At 47.3% G+C, this 20419-nt stretch overlaps 1 protein-coding gene across 1 annotated transcript in view; it reads right to left on the bottom strand.

Annotated features, from left to right (window-relative positions):
* Positions 1 to 20419, bottom strand: part of FOXN2 (forkhead box N2) — a 69547-nt gene that overhangs the window by 13542 nt on the left and 35586 nt on the right. Inside the window, exon 2 of the mRNA XM_075338039.1 lies at positions 13354 to 13890. Coding sequence (XP_075194154.1) covers positions 13354 to 13878 — 525 coding nt within the window. The 5' untranslated portion in view covers positions 13879 to 13890. The remainder of the gene's footprint in view (positions 1 to 13353; positions 13891 to 20419) is intronic.

The following is a 20419-nucleotide window of genomic DNA, read 5'->3' as shown; positions in this document are numbered from 1 at the left end:
CTTGTAGGCACTGTATGTGTGTATAATATATGTGTGTGTGTGTGTGTGTGTGTGTGTGTGTGTGTGTGTGTGTGTGTGTGTGTGTATGTGTGTGTGTGTGTGTATGTGTGTGTGTGTGTGTGTGTATGTGTGTGTGTATGTGTGTGTCCGCTAAAGGAATCTGTACCGTAGCATTTACAATCACGAAGTTTTGCACATACACCCCATATGACCCAGGGAGCGTCGTAGACTGTTTTGACAGAAAAATGTAACCCCGTGCTTTACAGTTAGGGTGGTGTCACACACAGCGACGACAACGACGACGCTGCTACGTCACCATTTTCTGTGACGTTGCAGCGACGTCCCGTCGCTGTCTGACATCTAGCAACGACCTGGCCCCTGCTGTGAGGTCACCGCTCGTTGCTGAATGTCCTGCTTCATTTTTTGGTCGTCGCTCTCCCGCTGTGACGCACACATCGCTGTGTGTGACAGCGAGAGAGCGACGAAATGAAGCGAGCAGAAGCCGGCGTCTGGCAGCTGCGGTAAGCTGTAACCACGGTAAACATCAGGTAACCAAGGGAAGACCTTTCCCTGGTTACCCGATATTTACCTTTGTTACCAGCGTCCGCCGCTCTCACGCTGCCTGTGCCGGCTCCTGCTCTCTGCACATGTGGCTGCAGTACACATCGGGTAATTAACCTGATGTGTACTGTAGCTAGGAGAGCAAGGAGCCAGCGCTAAGCAGTGTGCGCGGCTCCCTGCTCTGTGCACATGTAGCACAGCGACGTTATGATCGCTGCTGCATCTGACAGCTAAGCAGCGATCATAACAACGACTTACAAGGTCGCTGTTGTGTCACAGAAAATGGTGACGTAACAGAGACGTCGCTGTCGCTATGTGTGAACCCAGCTTTAGTCTCTAAAATCCTACTGCTATTAAACTGAATGGAGGTGGGAGCTATAGGTTATTGATAGCAACTGTCAGTGGTTGCTATAGGAACAAAATAAACTGTTAGTTGAAGCTTATGCGTGAGGTAACATGATGTCGGTGGTGAGACGGATAGAGACAGAAAGAGACCGACCGACCGGGCAAAGAGACCGACCGACCGGGCAAAGAGACAGACACAGAGATGGAGACAGATAGACTGATACAAATACAGACAGAGATAGAAATAGTCAGACAGAGACAGACACAGACAGACAAGGAAAAAGAGAGACAGAGAGACAGACAGCGAGACAGTCACTATCCCGGGCATCGCCGGGTACTACAGCTAGTAGTTTATATATATATAAAACAAAGAAGAAGAGTTGAAATGTGGAGCTTATGTTACAGGGAGTACAGCGTACAGAGAGAATAAGGCTGTTCACTAGACGCGGCCATCACTACTGAGTAAATACTACAAGAGTGCTCCGGACAGGCCAATGTCACCAGGTGAGTCGCCTCTGGAGTCCACAGTTTGTGTTTTTTCTTACTACTCTCCTCCCTCGAATCTGTCAACATGCTCATGCTCCTGAAAAAGGAGTGTAAAGGGACTTAAGGTGATTAATAGTTGGTCCCATCCGTAGCTTGTTTTAACCGATCGGTGGTGGTCCCAAGGTGCTGTTCTCTTATTGATGTCTATACTACATAACTTTCTTGGACAACCCCTTTGTCATTCGGTAGAAATCTGTCCTGATTCGCATTCTCTGTAAACTTGCCATTAACTCTTACGTTAGGATTTTACCATCATCAGCATTTCACCAGCACTATAGGTTCAGGAACTTCCTTTCCTTAGGCTCTGTGCGCACTGGGAAATGGAATTTTCTTGAGAAAATTCCGCATGCTCTCAAAGATTACCGCACCCGCGGTAAAAAACCACGGGAAACCGCACCCGAAAACCGCATGCGGTTTGCCGCGGTTTTACCGCGGTATTGTTCGCGGTATTGCCGCGTGCGGGTTGGGATGTGCTTTATTGCATTCAATGCAATAAAGCACATTGAAGAAAAAAAAAAATACATTTAATTCTGATAGTAGATAGACAGAAGAATAGATAGAGGGATAGATAGATAGACAGACAGATAGATAGAGGGATAGATAGAGGACAGATCGCTGCATTTCCCACGGTCGGCAGTGAGTTCACATTACCGGCCGTGGGAAATGACCGGTAATTACCTCTGCTGTCTGCTGCATTCAGCCTGTGTCTGTGACAGTCGCGGCTGGATGGAAGCAGCGCAGGACGTGGATTATGTCGGACCTGTGGATTACGCCGGAGCTTTGTTTGGGGGGGGTTAATAAAAGGGTTAACGAGGCTTGTTGGTTTTATTTAAAATAAAGGATTTTTCGGTGTCTGTGTTTTTTTCACTTTACTTACGGGTTGATCATGTCAGCTGTCACATAGACGCTGCCATGATCAAGCCTGGGGTTAATGGCGGTGGTCCCCCATCACCATTAACCCCTTGTATTACCTTGCCACCACTGCTACACGGTGGCAAGAAGAGCCGAGGACACGCCGGTGCTGCCGCATATTGCATGCGACAGTGCCGGGGCAGCTGCGGCTGATATTCTCGGCTGCCGGAGGGGGAGTGAGGCAGGGGACATTACCCCTGCCCCTCTCCCTCCCCAGCCTGAGAATACCGGGCCGCCGCTGTGTGCTTACCTCGGCTGGACGGTAAATATACAGCGGAGCCCACGTTCTTTTTTTCCTATATTTCCGTTTGCTTTCTATGTATGTTCTATGTGTCTGTGTTCTATGTCTGTGATGTGTGTGTGTGTCTGTGATCTGTGTGTGTTTACTCTCTGCTCTGCTTCCTCTTCCTGTAATGACATCACTTCCCTGCAAAACCGCAGACAGGCGATGCACATTACCGGACGTAAACCGCGAAATACCGCAGGGAATAACGCAGGAAAACGCAGTGAACCGCACAGAATTTGCTGCCTGCGTTATTCCCTGCGGGATTTCATGATTAACATTGAGTCAATGGAGTGAAATCCCGCAGCGATGTGCGGAAAAGAATTGACATGCACTTGTTTTTGCTGCGGGATTCCCGCAGCAAAACATGCAGCTGTCAAATTCCGCCCAGTGCGCACAGGATTTTTTTTCTCCATAGGATTTGCTGGTGATTCACTGCAGAGATGTTATGAACATTTTCTGCAGCGAAACATGCAGCAAATCCGCGAAAAATCCGCGGCAAAATCCGGTAAGTGCGCACATAGCCTTACTCTTTTCAGAATGCTTTAATTCTGCCATTGTCCAATAACTTGCCTGCCCTGAACTGAATGTTGGCCTCATTGTTTTACCTGAATGAAGGACAATAAATCAAGAGCAGAAAGACTGTCCTAACTATCCATGGATAGACAAGGCCATCACACACTTCCTACAATTAACTCAATGTCTCTGCAGCAAAAAAGACAGATGACAACAAGTAGTGGACAACAAGGTACGCAGAGGGATATACCAGTGGCCAGCACTTAAGTAATTTTTCAGTAGTTAGACAAAATAATTTTTAAAAAAAGTGACAGATTTAGCACCTTTTAAAAGGTAAAGTGTCAAATGTGTCCTGTAATCTAATCCATCACTGACTCCCCTACCCCGCCCCCCCCACGCCTTTGATTGATTTGTATAGTGGAACAGATGCTAAACTACTAAAGAAAGATCAGGAACAGAAGGGAGTGTTGTGGCCAAGAGCCCAGGACACTTCCCCAGTGGATGAAGGGCCAGTGGTCATTTGATTTCTTATTAGCATATGGTGTGAGTCATTAAGGCTATGTGCGCACTAGAAATGTGAATTTTCTCAAGAAAATTTCTTGAGAAACTTCTGGGAGTGGAAGATTTCCGCACCTGCGGAAAAATCCGCGGCAAAAACGCATGCGGATTTGCCGCGGATTTACCGCAGGTTTGTCCCTGCAATAAATAATAAAGATAATCGATAGACAGATAATGGATAGAGGGAAAGATGGATAGATGAATAGATAGATAGATAGATAGAGGGATAGATAGATAGATAGATAGATAGAGGGATAGATGGATAGATGAATAGATAGATAGCTAGAGGGATAGATGGATAGATAGATAGATAGAGGGATAGATGGATAGATGAATAGATAGATAGCTAGAGGGATAGATGGATAGATAGATAGATAGAGGGATAGATGGATAGATAGATAGATAGATAGAGGGATAGAGGGATAGATAGATAGAGGGATAGATAGATAGATAGATAGATAGATAGATAGATAGATAGAGGGATAGATAGATAGATAGATAGATAGATAGATGAGAAAAACCTATATAATGTTCCACCTCCCTGCATTTTCTAAGCTGGCACCCTTTAGTGACTTTCATGTGGCACTAAAGGGTGCTTAGCCTTGTATTTAGCCATAAAATAAATAAATAAATAAATAATTAAAAAAAAACGACGTGAGGTCCCCCCATATTTTGTAGCCAGCTTGGGTAAAGCAGACGGCTGCAGCCTGCAGACCACCGCTGGCAGCTTCACCTTGGCTGATAATCCAAAACAGTGGGCACCCCACGCTGTTATTTTAAATTATATAAATAATTTAAAACAAAAAACGTGCGGTCCCCCCCATATTGGATCACCAGCCAAGGTAAAGCGGACAGCTGGGGTCTGATATTCTCAGACTAGGGAGGTCCACTGTTATTGGACACTCCCCAGCCTAAAAATAGCAGGCCGCAGCCGCCCCAGAAGTGGCGCATCCATTAGACGTGCCAATCCTGGCGCTTTGCCCCAGCTCATCCCGCGCCCTGGTGCGTTGGCAAACGGGGTAATATATGGGGTTGATGCCAGATGTGTAATGTCACCTGGCATCAAGCCCTGGGGTTGGTGAGGTCAGGCGTCTATCAGATACCCGACATCACCAACCCAGTCAGTAGTAATTAAAAAATAGACAACAAAAAAAGTTTTATTTGAAAAAACACTCCCCACATAGCCTCTTTAACCAATTTATTGAAAAGAACAATCAATCCACGTCCGGCGTAATCCAATAGGGGGGGGGGGGGGTCCCACGGCGATCCATACCATAGTCGCTGTCCCAGTCAATGAAGAACAGAATGTTCCCCATTGGCTGGGAGAGCAATGCAGTGACCTGAGCTAACATCAATAGGTCAGCTCAGGTCACTGCAGGGGATGACGAGCGCTGCCATCAGGAGCATAGATGAGATCATTACCTTCTGTGATCATCTCCTGTACTGCTGACTTCAGCGCTGTCACTGACTGCGTTGTCAGAAGTATCGCGAGAGCCCGTGACGTCACCGCTAGTGACAGTCTCGGGCCGCTCGTGAGACGGGCATAGACAGCGCTGACGTCAGGAGGCAGGAGATCGTCACAGCAGGTAATGATCTCACCTCCTGACAGCAGCGATCGTCATCCCCGCGGCTCCCAGCACTGCAGGATGTCAGTGTCTGCCTGCGCTGCCGCGTGACAGGCTGCTGACACTGCGGGCAGACACTGACACCCTGCAGTGCAGGCAGCCGCGATGCTGGAGCAGGACACAGACTGGCACCTGGAGGTCGCACGGAAGCGCTTCTGTGCGGCGTCCAGGGAGTGTGACGTCTGCTCCGCTTCCTCTTCCTGGCATAATGACATCGCTTCCTGCAAAACCGCAGGCAGCGATGATCATTCCCACAGGTAATTCGCGGCTATTCCGGGGGTATACCGCACATCATTGCTACCTGCGGAATACCCCCGGAATACCCCCGGTACCTGCGGAAATTAATGGACATGCACATTTTCTCAAGAAAGTTTCTCGAGAAAATTTTCTCAAGAAATTTTCTTGAGAAAAATCCGCACAGTGCGCACAGCTATTTTTTTTTCTCATTGAATTTCATGGGAAATGTCTGCACAAAGATTGCAGACATTTCTCAAGAAATTTCCGGGGCAAATCCGCGGGTAAATCCGCAGGTAAAAAGCTCTAGTGCGCACATAGCCTAAACCCCATTTCTTATGTAATGTTACCATTCTGATCAGCAACATTGAAATGTCTCACCTTATTTCCCAATCACCAAAAGGGAAAAAAAAGTTTTTCCATATGCTCCAATCAATCTATGAGAATAGGAGTGCACTCAGATGTCACCCAAGGGTGGTCCAATATTTTCACAGACCCATAGACATGAATGTCTCGGTGCAATCTGATAATTGAAGCAAATCGTATATGCTGCAATTTTTATAATATAATATAAATAATATATATATTTTTATATTAATGTGTGTATATAAACACACACACATACATACATACATACATACACACCGTGTTTCCCCGATAGTAAGACACCCCCGATAGTAAGACGTAGTGGGGGTTTTGGGGGGGGGGGTGGGCTAATGTAAGACGTATCCCGAAAGTAAGACATAGTAAACGGAAAGAGTTATTTTTTTTTTTCTTCTTTACAGTACCGGCCGAGCGCTCAGCTGAGTGGCCTGACATGCCGGCGGCCGAGCACCCAGCTGAGAGCGGTCACATGCCGGCAGTCGGGCGCTCAGCTGAACGCTCGGCCAGAGAAATGTTGCAGTAATGTTGTCCGTGGTCCATCAGGACCACGGACAACATACAAAAACACGCAGCCTCAGTGCCCTCATGTGCAGCAATCGCGTCAAGTCCCCATACGGTACATTGCATGGAGACTTGCTGCGATTGCTGTGGGATTTTTTTCACAAGACATACCCTGAAAGTAAGACACGGTCTTACTTTCGGGGAAACACTGTATATAAACTAATATATAATTGCCTTATTCTGTCTGTCATGCTTCGAAATTGTGTCCTTACGGTGACACAAAGCCGATTGGCCGCTGGGCTCGCCATGGCCCCGCCCCCCCACACGGATTGGCCTCTCGCCCCGGCTCTCTGCAGGCCCCGCCCCCCTCACGCAATGCACGCACGCTCTGGCCCAACTGACACGGAGCTCCGACTCCCAGGTGAGTACACACACACACACACACACACACACATCAGATCACACTCACTCTCACACACACCTCACACACACATCACATCCACACACTCACAACGTCCTGGGATATCGCTTGCTTCTCGGCGGCGATCCTGTGCTGTGAGCTTCCAGGACCTGCCGGAGGATCACATGACCAGAAGCATGTGGTATCTCCGGATGTTGTGAGTGAGCGCGTATGTGTAATATCGTCAATGTGTGTGCGTGAGTGTATGCGATCGGGTGGGTGTGAGTGTATGCGATCGGGTGGGTGTGAGTGAGTGTATGCGATCGGGTGGGTGGGTGTGAGTGTATGCGATCGGGTGGGTGGGTGTGAGTGTATACGATCGGATCTGTGAGTGTCGGCAGAAGAGCACGGCGTGCTGGAGGAGGCTGGGAGGAGAGAGGCTGATCCTGGGGAAGGCTGGGAGGGGGGAGGCTGAGAGAAGAGAGGCTGATGTTGGGGGAGGCTGAGGCTGGGATAGGCTGGGAGGAGAGAGGCTGATGCTGGGGACAGAAAAGGCTGATGCTGCTGGCACAGAGGCTGATGCTGCGGGCACAGAGGCTGATGCTGCGGGCACAGAGGCTGATGCTGCGGGCACAGAGGCTGATGCTGCGGGCACAGAGGCTGATGCTGCGGGCACAGAGGCTGATGCTGTGGGCAGCATGGGGGATGGAGCACTATGGGGGGTGCGCAGCATGGCGGATCGAGCACGTTTGGGAGTGCGCAGCATGGCGGATGGAGCACGTTTGGGAGTGCGCAGCATGGCGGATGGCGCACGTTTGGGAGTGCGCAGCATGGCGGATGGAGCACGTTTGGGAGTGCGCAGCATGGGAGATGGAGCACGATGGGGAATGCGCAGCATAGCGGATGGAGCACGATGGGGAATGCGCAGCATGGGGGATGGAGCACGATGGGGGGTGCGCAGCATGGGGGATGGAGCACGATGGGGGGTGCGCAGCTTGGGGGATGGAGCACGATGGAGGGTGCGCAGGATGGGGGATGGAGCACGATGGGGGGTGCGCGCAGGATGGGGGATGGAGCACGATGGGAGGTGCACACCTCCCCCCAACACACACAAACACCGCCCTGCACAACACCCACACACTGGGAAACACAAACACCGCCCTACACAGACACCCACACACACACACAACGCTGCACATACACAACACCCAACACACAAACACCGCGGCATACATAAATATACGCACATACCGCGCAACACACTGCACAAAACATACCTCCCCCCAAAACACACACAAACCACGCAACACACACACACAATGCTACAGACACACAGCGCTCCACAAACAACGCAACACACGCAACACACATACAACACCGCTCTCACCCCCCGCCACACCCAGACAACACCCAGAACATGTACAGCGCCCTACACAAACACTTGGTAACTACACACAACAACATATATATATATATATATATATATATATATATATATATATATATATATATATATATATATATATATATATATATATATATATATATATATATATATATATATCTATATATATATATATCTATATATATCTATATATATATATATATATATATATATATATATATATATCTATATCTATATCTATATCTATATCTATATATATATAACGAAAATCATACATGAACTACACAATACGTAAATTCTAGAATACCCGATGCGTAGAATCGGGCTACCTTCTAGTATATATATATATATATATATAACATGTGCACAACTCCATTGAATAACATTGATATGAGTGCGATCCACACTCCACAGGGAGAACATACAAACTCATTGCAGAAGTTGTCCTTGGTGGGATTTGACCCCAGGACTGCAGCGCTGCAAAGCAACAGTGCTAACCACTGAACAACCATGATATCCCTGATAACAGGGTGTTGTTTTTTTTCCAATCTTTATGTGCATTCTCAGTCTATGGTCTTGAGAATTTAAAGAGGCTTTCCACGATGAGATTATTTCCTGTAAGCAGCCAATCAGGGGCAGATGAAATAAACATTGTGAGATCATAAGATTTTTTTTTTCAGCACACTTGTCTTAACTAGACAACCCCTTTAAACCCCCCTGCAGTCCTGCATATAGCTCATTGGGAGCAGTTTAGCTGCTTGCATTTGATGCCTGTCTTGTGAGGACCCTCTGGTGATGATGCACATACATGTGAGGCGTGTGGGAGGTCAGAGATTGCCGGCTTCTTCTAATCTGTGATAAAGGAGCAGTAGCTTCAGTTTAGTCAGACCGGAGTACAGTCTCACATTACTAAGAGCTGAAGAACAGAGCCAGGAGGAGGAAGCGCTACCATGGCAACCCAAACCAGACTGTTATCCGAGACCACAGCGAGACGTGCAAGTGTGCAGTGACCGGCAGTGTGCAGCTGGTGGGGAAATTCCAAATATAGGCTTTACCTATAGTGACCACTCAGATGGAGATAATAAAAAAAAAAAAAAAAGTTATTTTCCAATTATACAAGTGTCATTAATTTATATGTAACCGAGCTGCAATATTAGACAGTCAATGGACAAGAGCGGCGCTGACAATGGGGAAAGAATAAGAAAAAAAAACAAAAAACACGCCCTTCTTTCCCGTCACAAAAGTACCCCTTTAAGGCTACGTTCACACATCAATTTTTTTTCCATCAGGCACAATCCGGAAAAAAAAACACACGGATAAAACGGATCATGCGCCGGATCAGTTTTCTCCCCATTGATTTGTATTAGCGCTGGATTGTGCCTGATGGCCTTGCGTTGCATCCGGCTTTTGACGGATCCGGCGTAATTACACAATGCGGCGGCCGGATGGAACGTCTCATTGAATTTTTTTTTTTTTCAGAGACAAAAAAACGAAGTATGGCGCCGGATCCAGAGTGATTTACAATGGAAGTCTTTGGACGCCGGATCCGGCGCGATGTGGCAAAATACGGATGCAGCGGCCGCATCCGTTTTTTTTAAACTGTGCATGCTCCAATTATTTGAAAAAAAACGGATCCAGCAAAAAAAAAAAAAAAAAAAAAAAATAAAAAACGGCCAAAACGGATGCAAAAAAATGGATGTGCCGGATCCGTTTTGTGACAGATCAGGTATACCGGATCCATCAAAAAAAAAAAAAAAAAAAAAATAAAGGATCAGGCGCATCCGTTTTTGCATATTCTGTGCCGGATCCGTTGCATCAGGCACACGCCGGATTGTGCCTGATGCCAAAAAACTGATGTGTGAACATAGCCTAAGCCGACATTTCTAACATACACATTTTGGGGATACACATAAAACATGTCATAATGGTCTTACAGGTGGACCTGCACCCGTCTTCAGCACAATACCACAGATGCATCTACACAGGCTGAGAATCAGTGACCGTGTCTGCAGGAACGCTCCGTCCCAATTATTGGCCCCAGTGCATAAATGTCAGCCGACGAATGAGCAAACTACTCGTTTGTTCGGTGACATCAAGAAAATATATTAAAATCAGCAGCCCTGGTATAAACAGATCGGACGCCTCGAAGGGACAGAACAGACACATCATATTGTTCCAGCGCCATCGGATCCAGTAACCAAGATCTCTATACAGCAGAGATGTGCTTGTTGTGGGAAAGAGACCGTCCTATATAAATGCACCTAAAAGCAGCAGCTGGGTGCTGCACCGGGATGGAGAATAAATGGAGAGATGGCTGTGCGTTTGCCTTGTTTACTGCTATTTTCTAGGGTTTGCTCAGCCAACTCCCATAGAAGTGAATGGAGAGAGCAACTCCCATGGAAGTGAATGGAGAGAGCCCCATGTTACACAGCCACTAGTGATGAGCGATCACTACCATGCTCGGGTGCTCTGTACTCGTAATGAGTAGTTGGAGGTTTGGATGGGCTCGACTGGAGCAAAATGGAAGTTAATGGGGGACCTGAGCACTTTTCCAGTAAATCTTTGAGAAAAATGCTAGAGTTCCCCATTGGCTTCCATAATACTCAGGTACTCTAGTCGCGCCCATCCAAGCATCCAATTGCTCGTTACGAGTACCAGAGCATGGTAGTGCTCACTCATTACTAACACCCACCACTCCATTTATTCTCAGTCTGGATGGGGTGGCCAGTGGTCACCTCTTCAGACAGGACGAGTGTCAGGAGACCCATTTATGAAGACTGGTATGGAAAGCGGTGGTGGGACAGGCATCTGTCAGACATTTATAAAAAATCCTGTGGATTTGCCATAAATGTCTATTGTGGGGATACAAGATCAATAGTGATTGTGGCCTTTATAGAGTAAGCAGATGGCTGGGAGAAGCCATGTTCATGCCCATCAGTACAACATGATCTTAAAGGCAAAAAGGATAATGCAGGTGGTCCTCCATTTGGATGCCCCCCCAACATATAGATTTTTTTTCATCAGACTGCTAGAATGGCTGCAGAGAGGAGAACACTGAAAAATGTCGAACTCCAGCATTGTATAGCTTTTGCCCACTGGTAGCTCAATATATACAGATCTATACAATAAAGCTCCTCCCCTAAGGCTGCTTTCACACAACCGGTTTTTGCACTGCAGCACAATCCGGCTCAAAAACCTATGCAACGGATGCAGCGAAAAAAACGGATCCGTTGCATACATTTTTCCATGCGGCCCGTCCATTTTTTGACGGATGCGGCTTGATACTGAGCATGCGCAGTTCAAAAAACTGCATCCGACGGCCGGATGTGATTTTTTCCGCAGGATGCCGCATCCGGCGTCCATAGGCTTGCATTGTAAATTGCGCCGCATCGCGCCGAATCCAGCGCGATGCGGTTTTTTCGCCGCAGACAAAAACGTTCACTTGAATGTTTCATGCGGCTGCCGCATCGGCTCAATATGCCACATCCGGAAAAAAACGGACACAACGCAAGGCCATGCGGCACAATCCGGCGCTAATAAAAGTCTGTGGAAAAACCGCACCCGGCGGCAAAAAAAAAATAAATAAATGCGGTTTTCCCGCAAAGCGCCGTATTGTGCCGCACAGCAAAAACCGGATGTGTGAAAGCAGCCTAAAGCGGGCTTTACACGCTACAGCGATCTCGTCGGGGTCACGGATTTTGTGACGCACATCCGGCCGCTGTAGCGATGTCGTAGCGTGTGACTCCTAGGAGCGATTTTGGATCGTTGCAAAAACGTCCAAAATCGCTCCTCGTTGACATGGGGGTCCGCTGCCAGTTATTGCTGCTGTCGCTGGGGCGAAGTTGATCCTCGTCCCTGCGGCAGCACACATAGCTACATGTGACGCCGCAAGAACGAGGATCCTCTCCTTACCTGCCTCCGGCCACAATGCGGAAGGAAGGAGATTGGTGGGATGTTATGTCCCGCTCATCTTCGCCCCTCCGCTTACATTGGGCGGCCGCTTAGTGATGTCACTGTGACGCCAAAAGGACCGCCCCCTTAGAAAGGAGGCGGTTCGCCGGTCACAGCGACGTCGAAGAACAGGTAAGTATGTGTGACGGGGGTGCGCGATTTTGTGCGCGACAGGCAGCGATATGCCCGTCGCGCACAAACGATGGGGGCGGGTGTCATGCTAGCGATATCGGGCTGGATATCGCAACATGTAAAGCCACCCTTAGGCTACTTTCACACATCAGTTTTTTGCCATCAGGCATGATCCAGCGAAAAAAAACAGATCAATTGCATCAGTTTTTCCCATCAATTCCTTCAGTTTTTTGACAGATCCGTTGTGATACTAAGCATGCCCAGTTCAAAAAAACGGATCTGGCGGCCGTAATCTGTTTTTTTGCCGTATTACGCTGGATCCGGCGTCCATAGGCTTCCATTATAAAACACGCCGTACGGCGCCAGATCTGTCGCGATACAGTTTTTCACCGGAGATAAAAAAAAACGTTCACTTCAACGTCCCATCCGGCCGCCGGACAAGCAAATTTTGCCGGATCCGGCGAAAGTCGGATAGAATGCAAGACCATCCAGCACAATCCGGCGCTAATAGAAGTCTACGGGGAAAAAACGGATCCGGCAGCAACAGACACCGGATCCGTTTTTTCATGTTTTTGCCGGATTGTGCCTGATGGCAAAAAACTGGTGTGTGAAAGCAGCCTAAATGATTCTAAAACAATAGCAGTGAAACTTGTGGTGTTTTATATTTTGTAGAAAATGGTTTCAAACTGCACAAAGATACTTGTCCTGGGGTCAGGCTTTTTTTTTTAAGCTATACATGTTTGGTATGGCAGCAATTGTGCTGACCTGGAGAAACGAGTTGTAGGTCATGGTTACCATGCAAAACAAAGGATGTTAGGAGCGGGGGAAAGAAAAAAAAAAAAATATTGCATGACATATGTAATACCAAATGGATTTCACTTTTCTGGATGCAAATTAGAGCAATTCTTTATACACAGATTTGCGCGACACTTTAAGGACTGACAATATACCGAGGAGTCGCCTTACAATGAGAGTTCTATAATATGACATCGTCACTTACTTTCCCATGGCTGCGCTCAACTTTCCGAAAGCATTTATTTAATGACAGGTTGTGTCTGACCGAGTTCTTCCAGCCAGTTGGGGCAGTAGCAAAATATGGAAACCTGTCGAGGATCCAGCTGTAGATTTCTTTCACCGGCAGACATTTGTTGGGGGAGTGCTCAATGGCCATATAAATTAAGAGGCTGAATGAATAAGGAGGTTTAGAGGAGGCAGAGGATTTTTCTGGGTTTCGACAATCGGCTGGGGAACTGTCCCCTTCAATATCATACAGAGGGCTGTTTGCTGCCGGCCCCTCACTCCCCAGGCTGAAGTTGTTCAGTAGATTGGTACTCTCATGAAGCCAGTTGAGGTTTGTGAGTTCTTCGTCGGCAGGAGCACAGTCCACCGCAGAGGCCTTTGGTCTGTCGGCGCCAACCTCTTCTGGCAGACTACCCATCGTGTCAAGCTGACTTAATCCTGCAACTTTCTCAGCTCCGGGGGTCTCTACAATTTTGTCTGGAGTCATTCCCGTAACCGGACCCATGCAACCTTATATCTGTTAAAGACAAAAAAAAAATAAATAAAATATATAAAAATTAGTACTTCAAGCCAGACCAATGCATTCTTCATGTATGTACCCATTTGGCTGTGTTTAGTGTTAGCAGTTTATGATCATAGACATAAAGGGTATTTGCATGAACTCACATCGAGCGAATATTTTTGAGCTATAGTAGTCAGTAAAATGACGCACACAGGTATATATCCCATGCTACAAACAGAGAAATCAGCGTTTATATTGAGATAAGCATTTTGTCTTTGCACAAAGCCTACACACTTCCCATAGTTTGCCCATTCCCACCCCCCACCCCCTCCCACTAAAGTTTACACAGTCTCGTTTACAGTATTAAAACTCCTTACACCTAAAGCTGGGTTCACACATAGCGACATCGCTGTTACGTCACCATTTTCTGTGACGTAACAGCAACCTTGTAAGTCGCTGTTATGATCGCTGCTTAGTTGTCAAACACAGCGACGCAGCAGCGATCATAACGACACACGTCGCTGTGCTACATATGCAGAGAGCAGGGAGCCGCGCACACCGCTTAGCGCTGGCTCCCTGCACTCCTAGCTACAGTACACATCGGGTTAATTACACGATGTGTACTGCAGCTACATGTGTAGGGAACAGGGAGCCAGCACTGGCAGCGAGGGCGGACGCTGGTAACGAAGGTAAATATCGGGTAACCAGGGAAAGTTCTTCCCTTGGTTACCCGATGTTTACCTTGGTTACAGCTTACCGCAGCTGCCAGACGCCGGCTCCTGCTCCCTGCTCGCTTCATCTCGTTGCTCTCTCGCTGTCACACACAGCGATGTGTGTGTCACAGCGGGAGAGCGACGACCAAAAAATGAAGCTGGACATTCAGCAACGAGCGGCGACCTCACAGCAGGGGCCAGGTCATTGCTGGATGTCACACACAGCGACAGCGACGAGACGTCGCTGCAACGTCACAGAAAATGGTAACGTAGTAGCGACGTCGTTGTCGTCGTCGCTGTGTGTGACACCACCCTAAGTATGCAGCTCATATACAGATAAGAGTATGGACGAGTACTGTATTTCCCCAAAAATAAGGCAGGGTCGTATATATTTTTTTTGCTCCAAAAGATGGGCTAGGGCTTATATTCAGAGAATGTCTTATATTTTTCCATGAATAATCCACATTTATTCTTGAACAAAAAATATGAATATTTATTAATATATAATGTCATCACATTCTGGAACATCAACATTTTGTGTTAATCCTATTACTGGTTTAGATGCACATTTCTTATCTGATCTGCTATAGTCCTATAGTGGTGGGTATGTACCATATTTACAAAGGTTTAAATTACCTGCTTAATATTTATTATTCTCTATGTACTGCTACATTTTCTCCAAAAGAAAGCAGACACCCCTGAAAAGAATCGCAGTTACCAGACCTCAAACAATTGGCAAGTGAATGGGCTCTCACATACAAATCTGCATCGCTGTCAGGTCCCTCTTTCTTCTACAGCGATTGGCTCCCCCTAGTGATTGGAAGCAGTATCACTTGTGCAGAGTGATACTGGTACCTGATCTGTTTGTGAGAGCTGCAGTGCAACGCAGCTGGAACGGCGAGTGACCAGACAGCGACACACATCTCTATGTGAGAGACCATCCACCATCGGCACTTGTGAACTGTAATTGTTTGGAGTCTGGTGAGTGCGATTTTTTTTGGGAGGTAGATTGCTTTATTAGATGGAGTCTTGCTGTATTCTTTAACTTTTTTAGCTGCTTGGACACTTCCTTATGGAACCACAACTAGGGCTTATTTTTAAAGTACAGTATGTATTTCAAACATACTCCAAGAAGTCCCAAAAATCCTACTAAGGCTTATTATTGGGGTAGTTCTTATTTGATTGGATTCCTAAGCAGCAATGTCCTGCACATGAGGCAAGAGACATTGCTAATCAAGAGAACTATACTAGATTTGTAATTGAAGGTATTTGCAAATACACTGGAACCTTGGATTAAGAGTAACTTGGTTTAAGAGCACACTCCCGGAACCAATTACGCTCGTAATCCAAGGTTCCACTGTATTATTATTATAACACTTACTCCACATTAAGGCCTCCGCCACACATCCGTGAAAACCACGTCCGTGTAAAACGGGCCGTTTTTCGGGTCCGTTTTCCGTTTTTTAGGTCCGTTTTTATGGTATGTGTGGCCTGCGTGTGTATCCCGTATGCTAGCCGTATGTGCGTGTGGAATGTCCGTGTGTGCGTGAGTGAAATAACTGACATGTGTGTGTGTTGTCCGTGTGAAATGTACGTGTGTGATGTGAAATGTACATGTGTGATGCAAAATGTCGTTACTACATGTCGGAAGACAGAGTAGCGGGATGAGAATGAACTCGGGTGAACTTCACCCGACTTCATTGTCATGCTGCGGCTCTGTCTTTGTGCCGTGTACTGATTAGCGGTCACCTGTGAAGGATTCACCGGTGACCGCTAATCCCCCGAGTGACTGAAGTGTCCCCCCCTCTCTCATACTCACCGTTCCCCGATCACCGGCGCTGCACGGCGTTCACACTGCTCCGGCGGCTTTTTCTAATTTGAAAAAGCCGGCCGCTCATTAAACAATCTCTTATTCCCTGCTTTCTCTCCCCACCGGCGCCTGTGATTGGTTGCAGTCACACACGCCCACCACGCTGAGTGACAGCTGTCTCACTGCACCCAATCACAGCAGCCGGTGGGCGTGTTTATACTGTGCAGTGAAATAAATAATTAAAAAAAACGGCGTGCGGTCCCCCCCCATTTTAATACCAGCCAGATAAAGCCATACGGCTGAAGGCTGGTATTCTCAGGATGGGGAGCTCCACGTTATGGGGAGCCCCCCACCCTAACAATATCAGTCAGCAGCCGCCCAGAATTGCCACATACATTATATGCGACAGTTCTGGGGCTGTACCCGGCTCTTCCCGATTTACCCTGGTGCGTTGGCAAATCGGGGTAATAAGGAGTTATTGGCAGCCCATAGCTGCCAATAAGTCCTAGATTAATCATGTCAGGCGTCTCCACGAGATACCTTCCATGATTAATCTGTAAGTGACAGTAAAAAAAACACACACACCCGAAAAATCCTTTATTATAAATAAAAAACACAAACAAATTCCCTCATTACCAATTTATTAACCCCGACAAACCCTCCATGTCCGGCGTAATCCACGGACCTCCAGCGTCGCATCCAGCTCTGCTGCATGCAGGTGACAGGAGCAGCAGAAGACACCGCCGCTCCGGTCACCTCCACGCAGCTAATGAGATGAGTAGCGCGATCAGCTGCTGTCACTGAGGTTACCCGCGGCCACCGCTGGATCCAGCGGTGGCCGTGAGTTACCTGACTGACAGCAGCTGATCGCGCTACTCATCTCATTAGCTGCGTGGAGGTGACCGGAGCGGCGGTGTCTTCTGCTGCTCCTGTCACCTGCATGCAGCAGAGCTGGATGCGACGCTGGAGGTCCGTGGATTACGCCGGACATGGAGGGTTTGTCGGGGTTAATAAATTGGTAATGAGGGAATTTGTTTGTGTTTTTTATTTATAATAAAGGATTTTTCGGGTGTGTGTGTTTTTTTACTGTCACTTACAGATTAATCATGGAAGGTATCTCGTGGAGACGCCTGACATGATTAATCTAGGACTTATTGGCAGCTATGGGCTGCCAATAACTCCTTATTACCCCGATTTGCCAACGCACCAGGGTAAATCGGGAAGAGCCGGGTACAGCCCCAGAACTGTCGCATATAATGTATGTGGCAATTCTGGGCGGCTGCTGACTGATATTGTTAGGGTGGGGGGCTCCCCATAACGTGGAGCTCCCCATCCTGAGAATACCAGCCTTCAGCCGTATGGCTTTATCTGGCTGGTATTAAAATGGGGGGGGACCGCACGCCGTTTTTTTTAATTATTTATTTATTTCACTGCACAGTATAGACACGCCCACCGGCTGCTGTGATTGGGTGCAGTGAGACAGCTGTCACTCAGCGTGGTGGGCGTGTGTGACTGCAACCAATCACAGGCGCCGGTGGGCGGGTAAAGCAGGGAATACGAGATTGATTAATGGGCGGCCGGCTTTTTCAAAATAGTAAAAGCCGCCGGAGTTATTATAACAGCCGTGCAGCGCCGCGCCGGAGATCGGGGAACGGTAAGTATGAGAGAGGGGGGGGGAACTGACCGACAGACAGCTAGAGGAACAGATAAGACAGAGAGACCGACCGACAGACATAGAGACCGACCGACGGACTGAGGGAGAGAACGAAACAGAAAAAGAAAAAAGACCGACATCACATGAAAAAAGCACAAAACGTACAGGGAGCAAACAGAGATGCGTCCGTGTCACTCGGACGTGCGCACAGACCCATTGACTTTCATTGGGTCCGTGCTGCGTTTTGCGTGCAGAAAACGGACATGCTGGCGTGAGACACGGACCAAAAAACGCATCACGGAGACGGACTCACGGACATAACCAAAAACGCAATTGCAACCGCTGAGATATAGTAACATTGGTGCACGTTTGGCCGTGTCTCCAGTATACACGGAAACGGACCAAACACGCACGTGTTTCACGGATGTGTGTTTCAGGCCTAAGATAGGATCTTGGAGATGGGAATAAGCCTCTAAAGGGAACCTGTCAGGTGCAATATGCACCCCCCAGAACCATGAGCAGTTCTGGGTGCATATTAGTAATCCCTGCCTAACCGTCCCGGTTTACACTAGCATAGATAAAGGGATCTTTAGAAAAAGTATTTCTAAAGAACTTTTATATTATGCTGATAAGCGTAGGAACTAAACCTAAGGGCGTTACATATCCTCCCTACTAGTAAGTCCCCATATTAACATGCTATTCAATGCAGCGTCCCCAGCGGTGATGCGCGTACCTGTCTTTGTGCTCCTCAATGCCCGGCACTTCCGGTCATGTGCAGTATGAAGCTGGGTGTATGCGTCCCGGCTTCAGAGAGGTCTACAGCGTGTGACTGGGGCATTCAGAAGAGCGGTCACAGCGACCACTGGTGACGCTGCATTGAACAGCATGTTAGTACATCCCTGTGGGAGTGCTAACATGCTAAGAGGACAGACTAGTTGGGGGGATATAACACCCATGGGACTAGTCCCTGCACTCATTAGCATAAGATAAAAGATCTATAGAAATACTTTCTCTAAAGATCGCTTTAGCTACAATGCTAGATACAGGGATGGTCAGGCAGGAGTTAATAATATACACCTAGAACTGCTCGTGGTTCTGGGTACATATTCAGGTTCACTTTAAGTAAAGCATTAAAATACTTTAACACATTTTTCAAACTACCACATTTTATCATTCTGAATGGAAAGCCTCTGCTGTAGCAGAGAGGTAAAGCACAATAATTTCTGCTTTTACGTCACAGATTTGTTAAGTCATTATCCCGATGATTATCTGCAGCAGCTTTGTCATTCTTTTTATATTTGAGGCTATTTTGAATGATCACTGTTGCTGCGAATGGGAAAAAAGTGGGATCCATGGAAACCGTGACAGAAATAGGTGCCACCCCTCATCTGCACTTAAAAAAACACAACAAAAAAAAACAAAAAACAACAAAACAGACTTTTGCCATCAGACACTGCCTCTGAGACCATTTGCATCCCCCCCCTCCCATGAACAGACATGTACAGTCACATGGTCACTGTGTGACCTCCCCAGTTTTATACATGAAAAAGACAATTTATTAGACTCTTAGGCTATGTGCCCAAGTTGCGTTCTGTCCCTGCAGAAGTTTCTGCAGTGATTTGAACAGCACACGTGCGCTTCAAATCGTTGCAGAAACAGTGCATACTAAAAAGCAAATTTCATGCGCTCTGGATGCAGCCCCTCCCATGGACAGAGCGGGGGCTGCATGCAAAGCGCACGAAAGAAGTGACATGTCATTTTTTAGAACGCAGCGCTTCAGCGGTAGCCGAAGCGCTGCATTCCAATACGCCACATGGGCATGGATAATGCACAATCTTCATAGATTATGCTGGGGACGTAGGATGCATGCAGTTACGCTGCGGTGCAGAACGCAGCGTAACTGCTTGAAAATACGCTACGTGGTCAAATAGCCTTAAGGCCCTGTGCGCACTAGCCGGATTTTCTCGCGGATTTGCTGCAGAAAATATGTTTTTAACCTTTCTGCAGTGATTCACCAGCAAATCCAATGGGAGAAAAAAAAATGCTGCGCGCACTAGGCTGATTTTGACAGCTGCATGTTTTACTGCAGGATTCCTGCAGCAAAAACAATTGCATGTCACTTTTCCACAGGTAGCTGCGGGATTTCACCAATTGTGAAATCCTGCAGGGAACAACCTGTGGAAAAACCGCACCAAATCCGCACTAAAACGCAACAAACCGCATGCGGATTTCGGTGCGGATTTGGTGCATTTTTTTTCTGCAGGTGCAGAAATCTTTGAGAGCCTCCAGAACTTTGAAAATTCCATTTTCTAGTGCGCACAAGGCCTTACACAAAATCTCCAAGTCTCCCTGATGTAACAGGAACAA

Source organism: Anomaloglossus baeobatrachus, chromosome 3 (assembly GCF_048569485.1).
Source record: "Anomaloglossus baeobatrachus isolate aAnoBae1 chromosome 3, aAnoBae1.hap1, whole genome shotgun sequence".
In the NCBI taxonomy this organism is placed as follows: Eukaryota; Metazoa; Chordata; class Amphibia; order Anura; family Aromobatidae; genus Anomaloglossus; species Anomaloglossus baeobatrachus.
The sequence above is the reverse complement of the archived record's forward strand: the minus strand, read 5'-3'. Positions and strand labels throughout refer to the sequence as shown.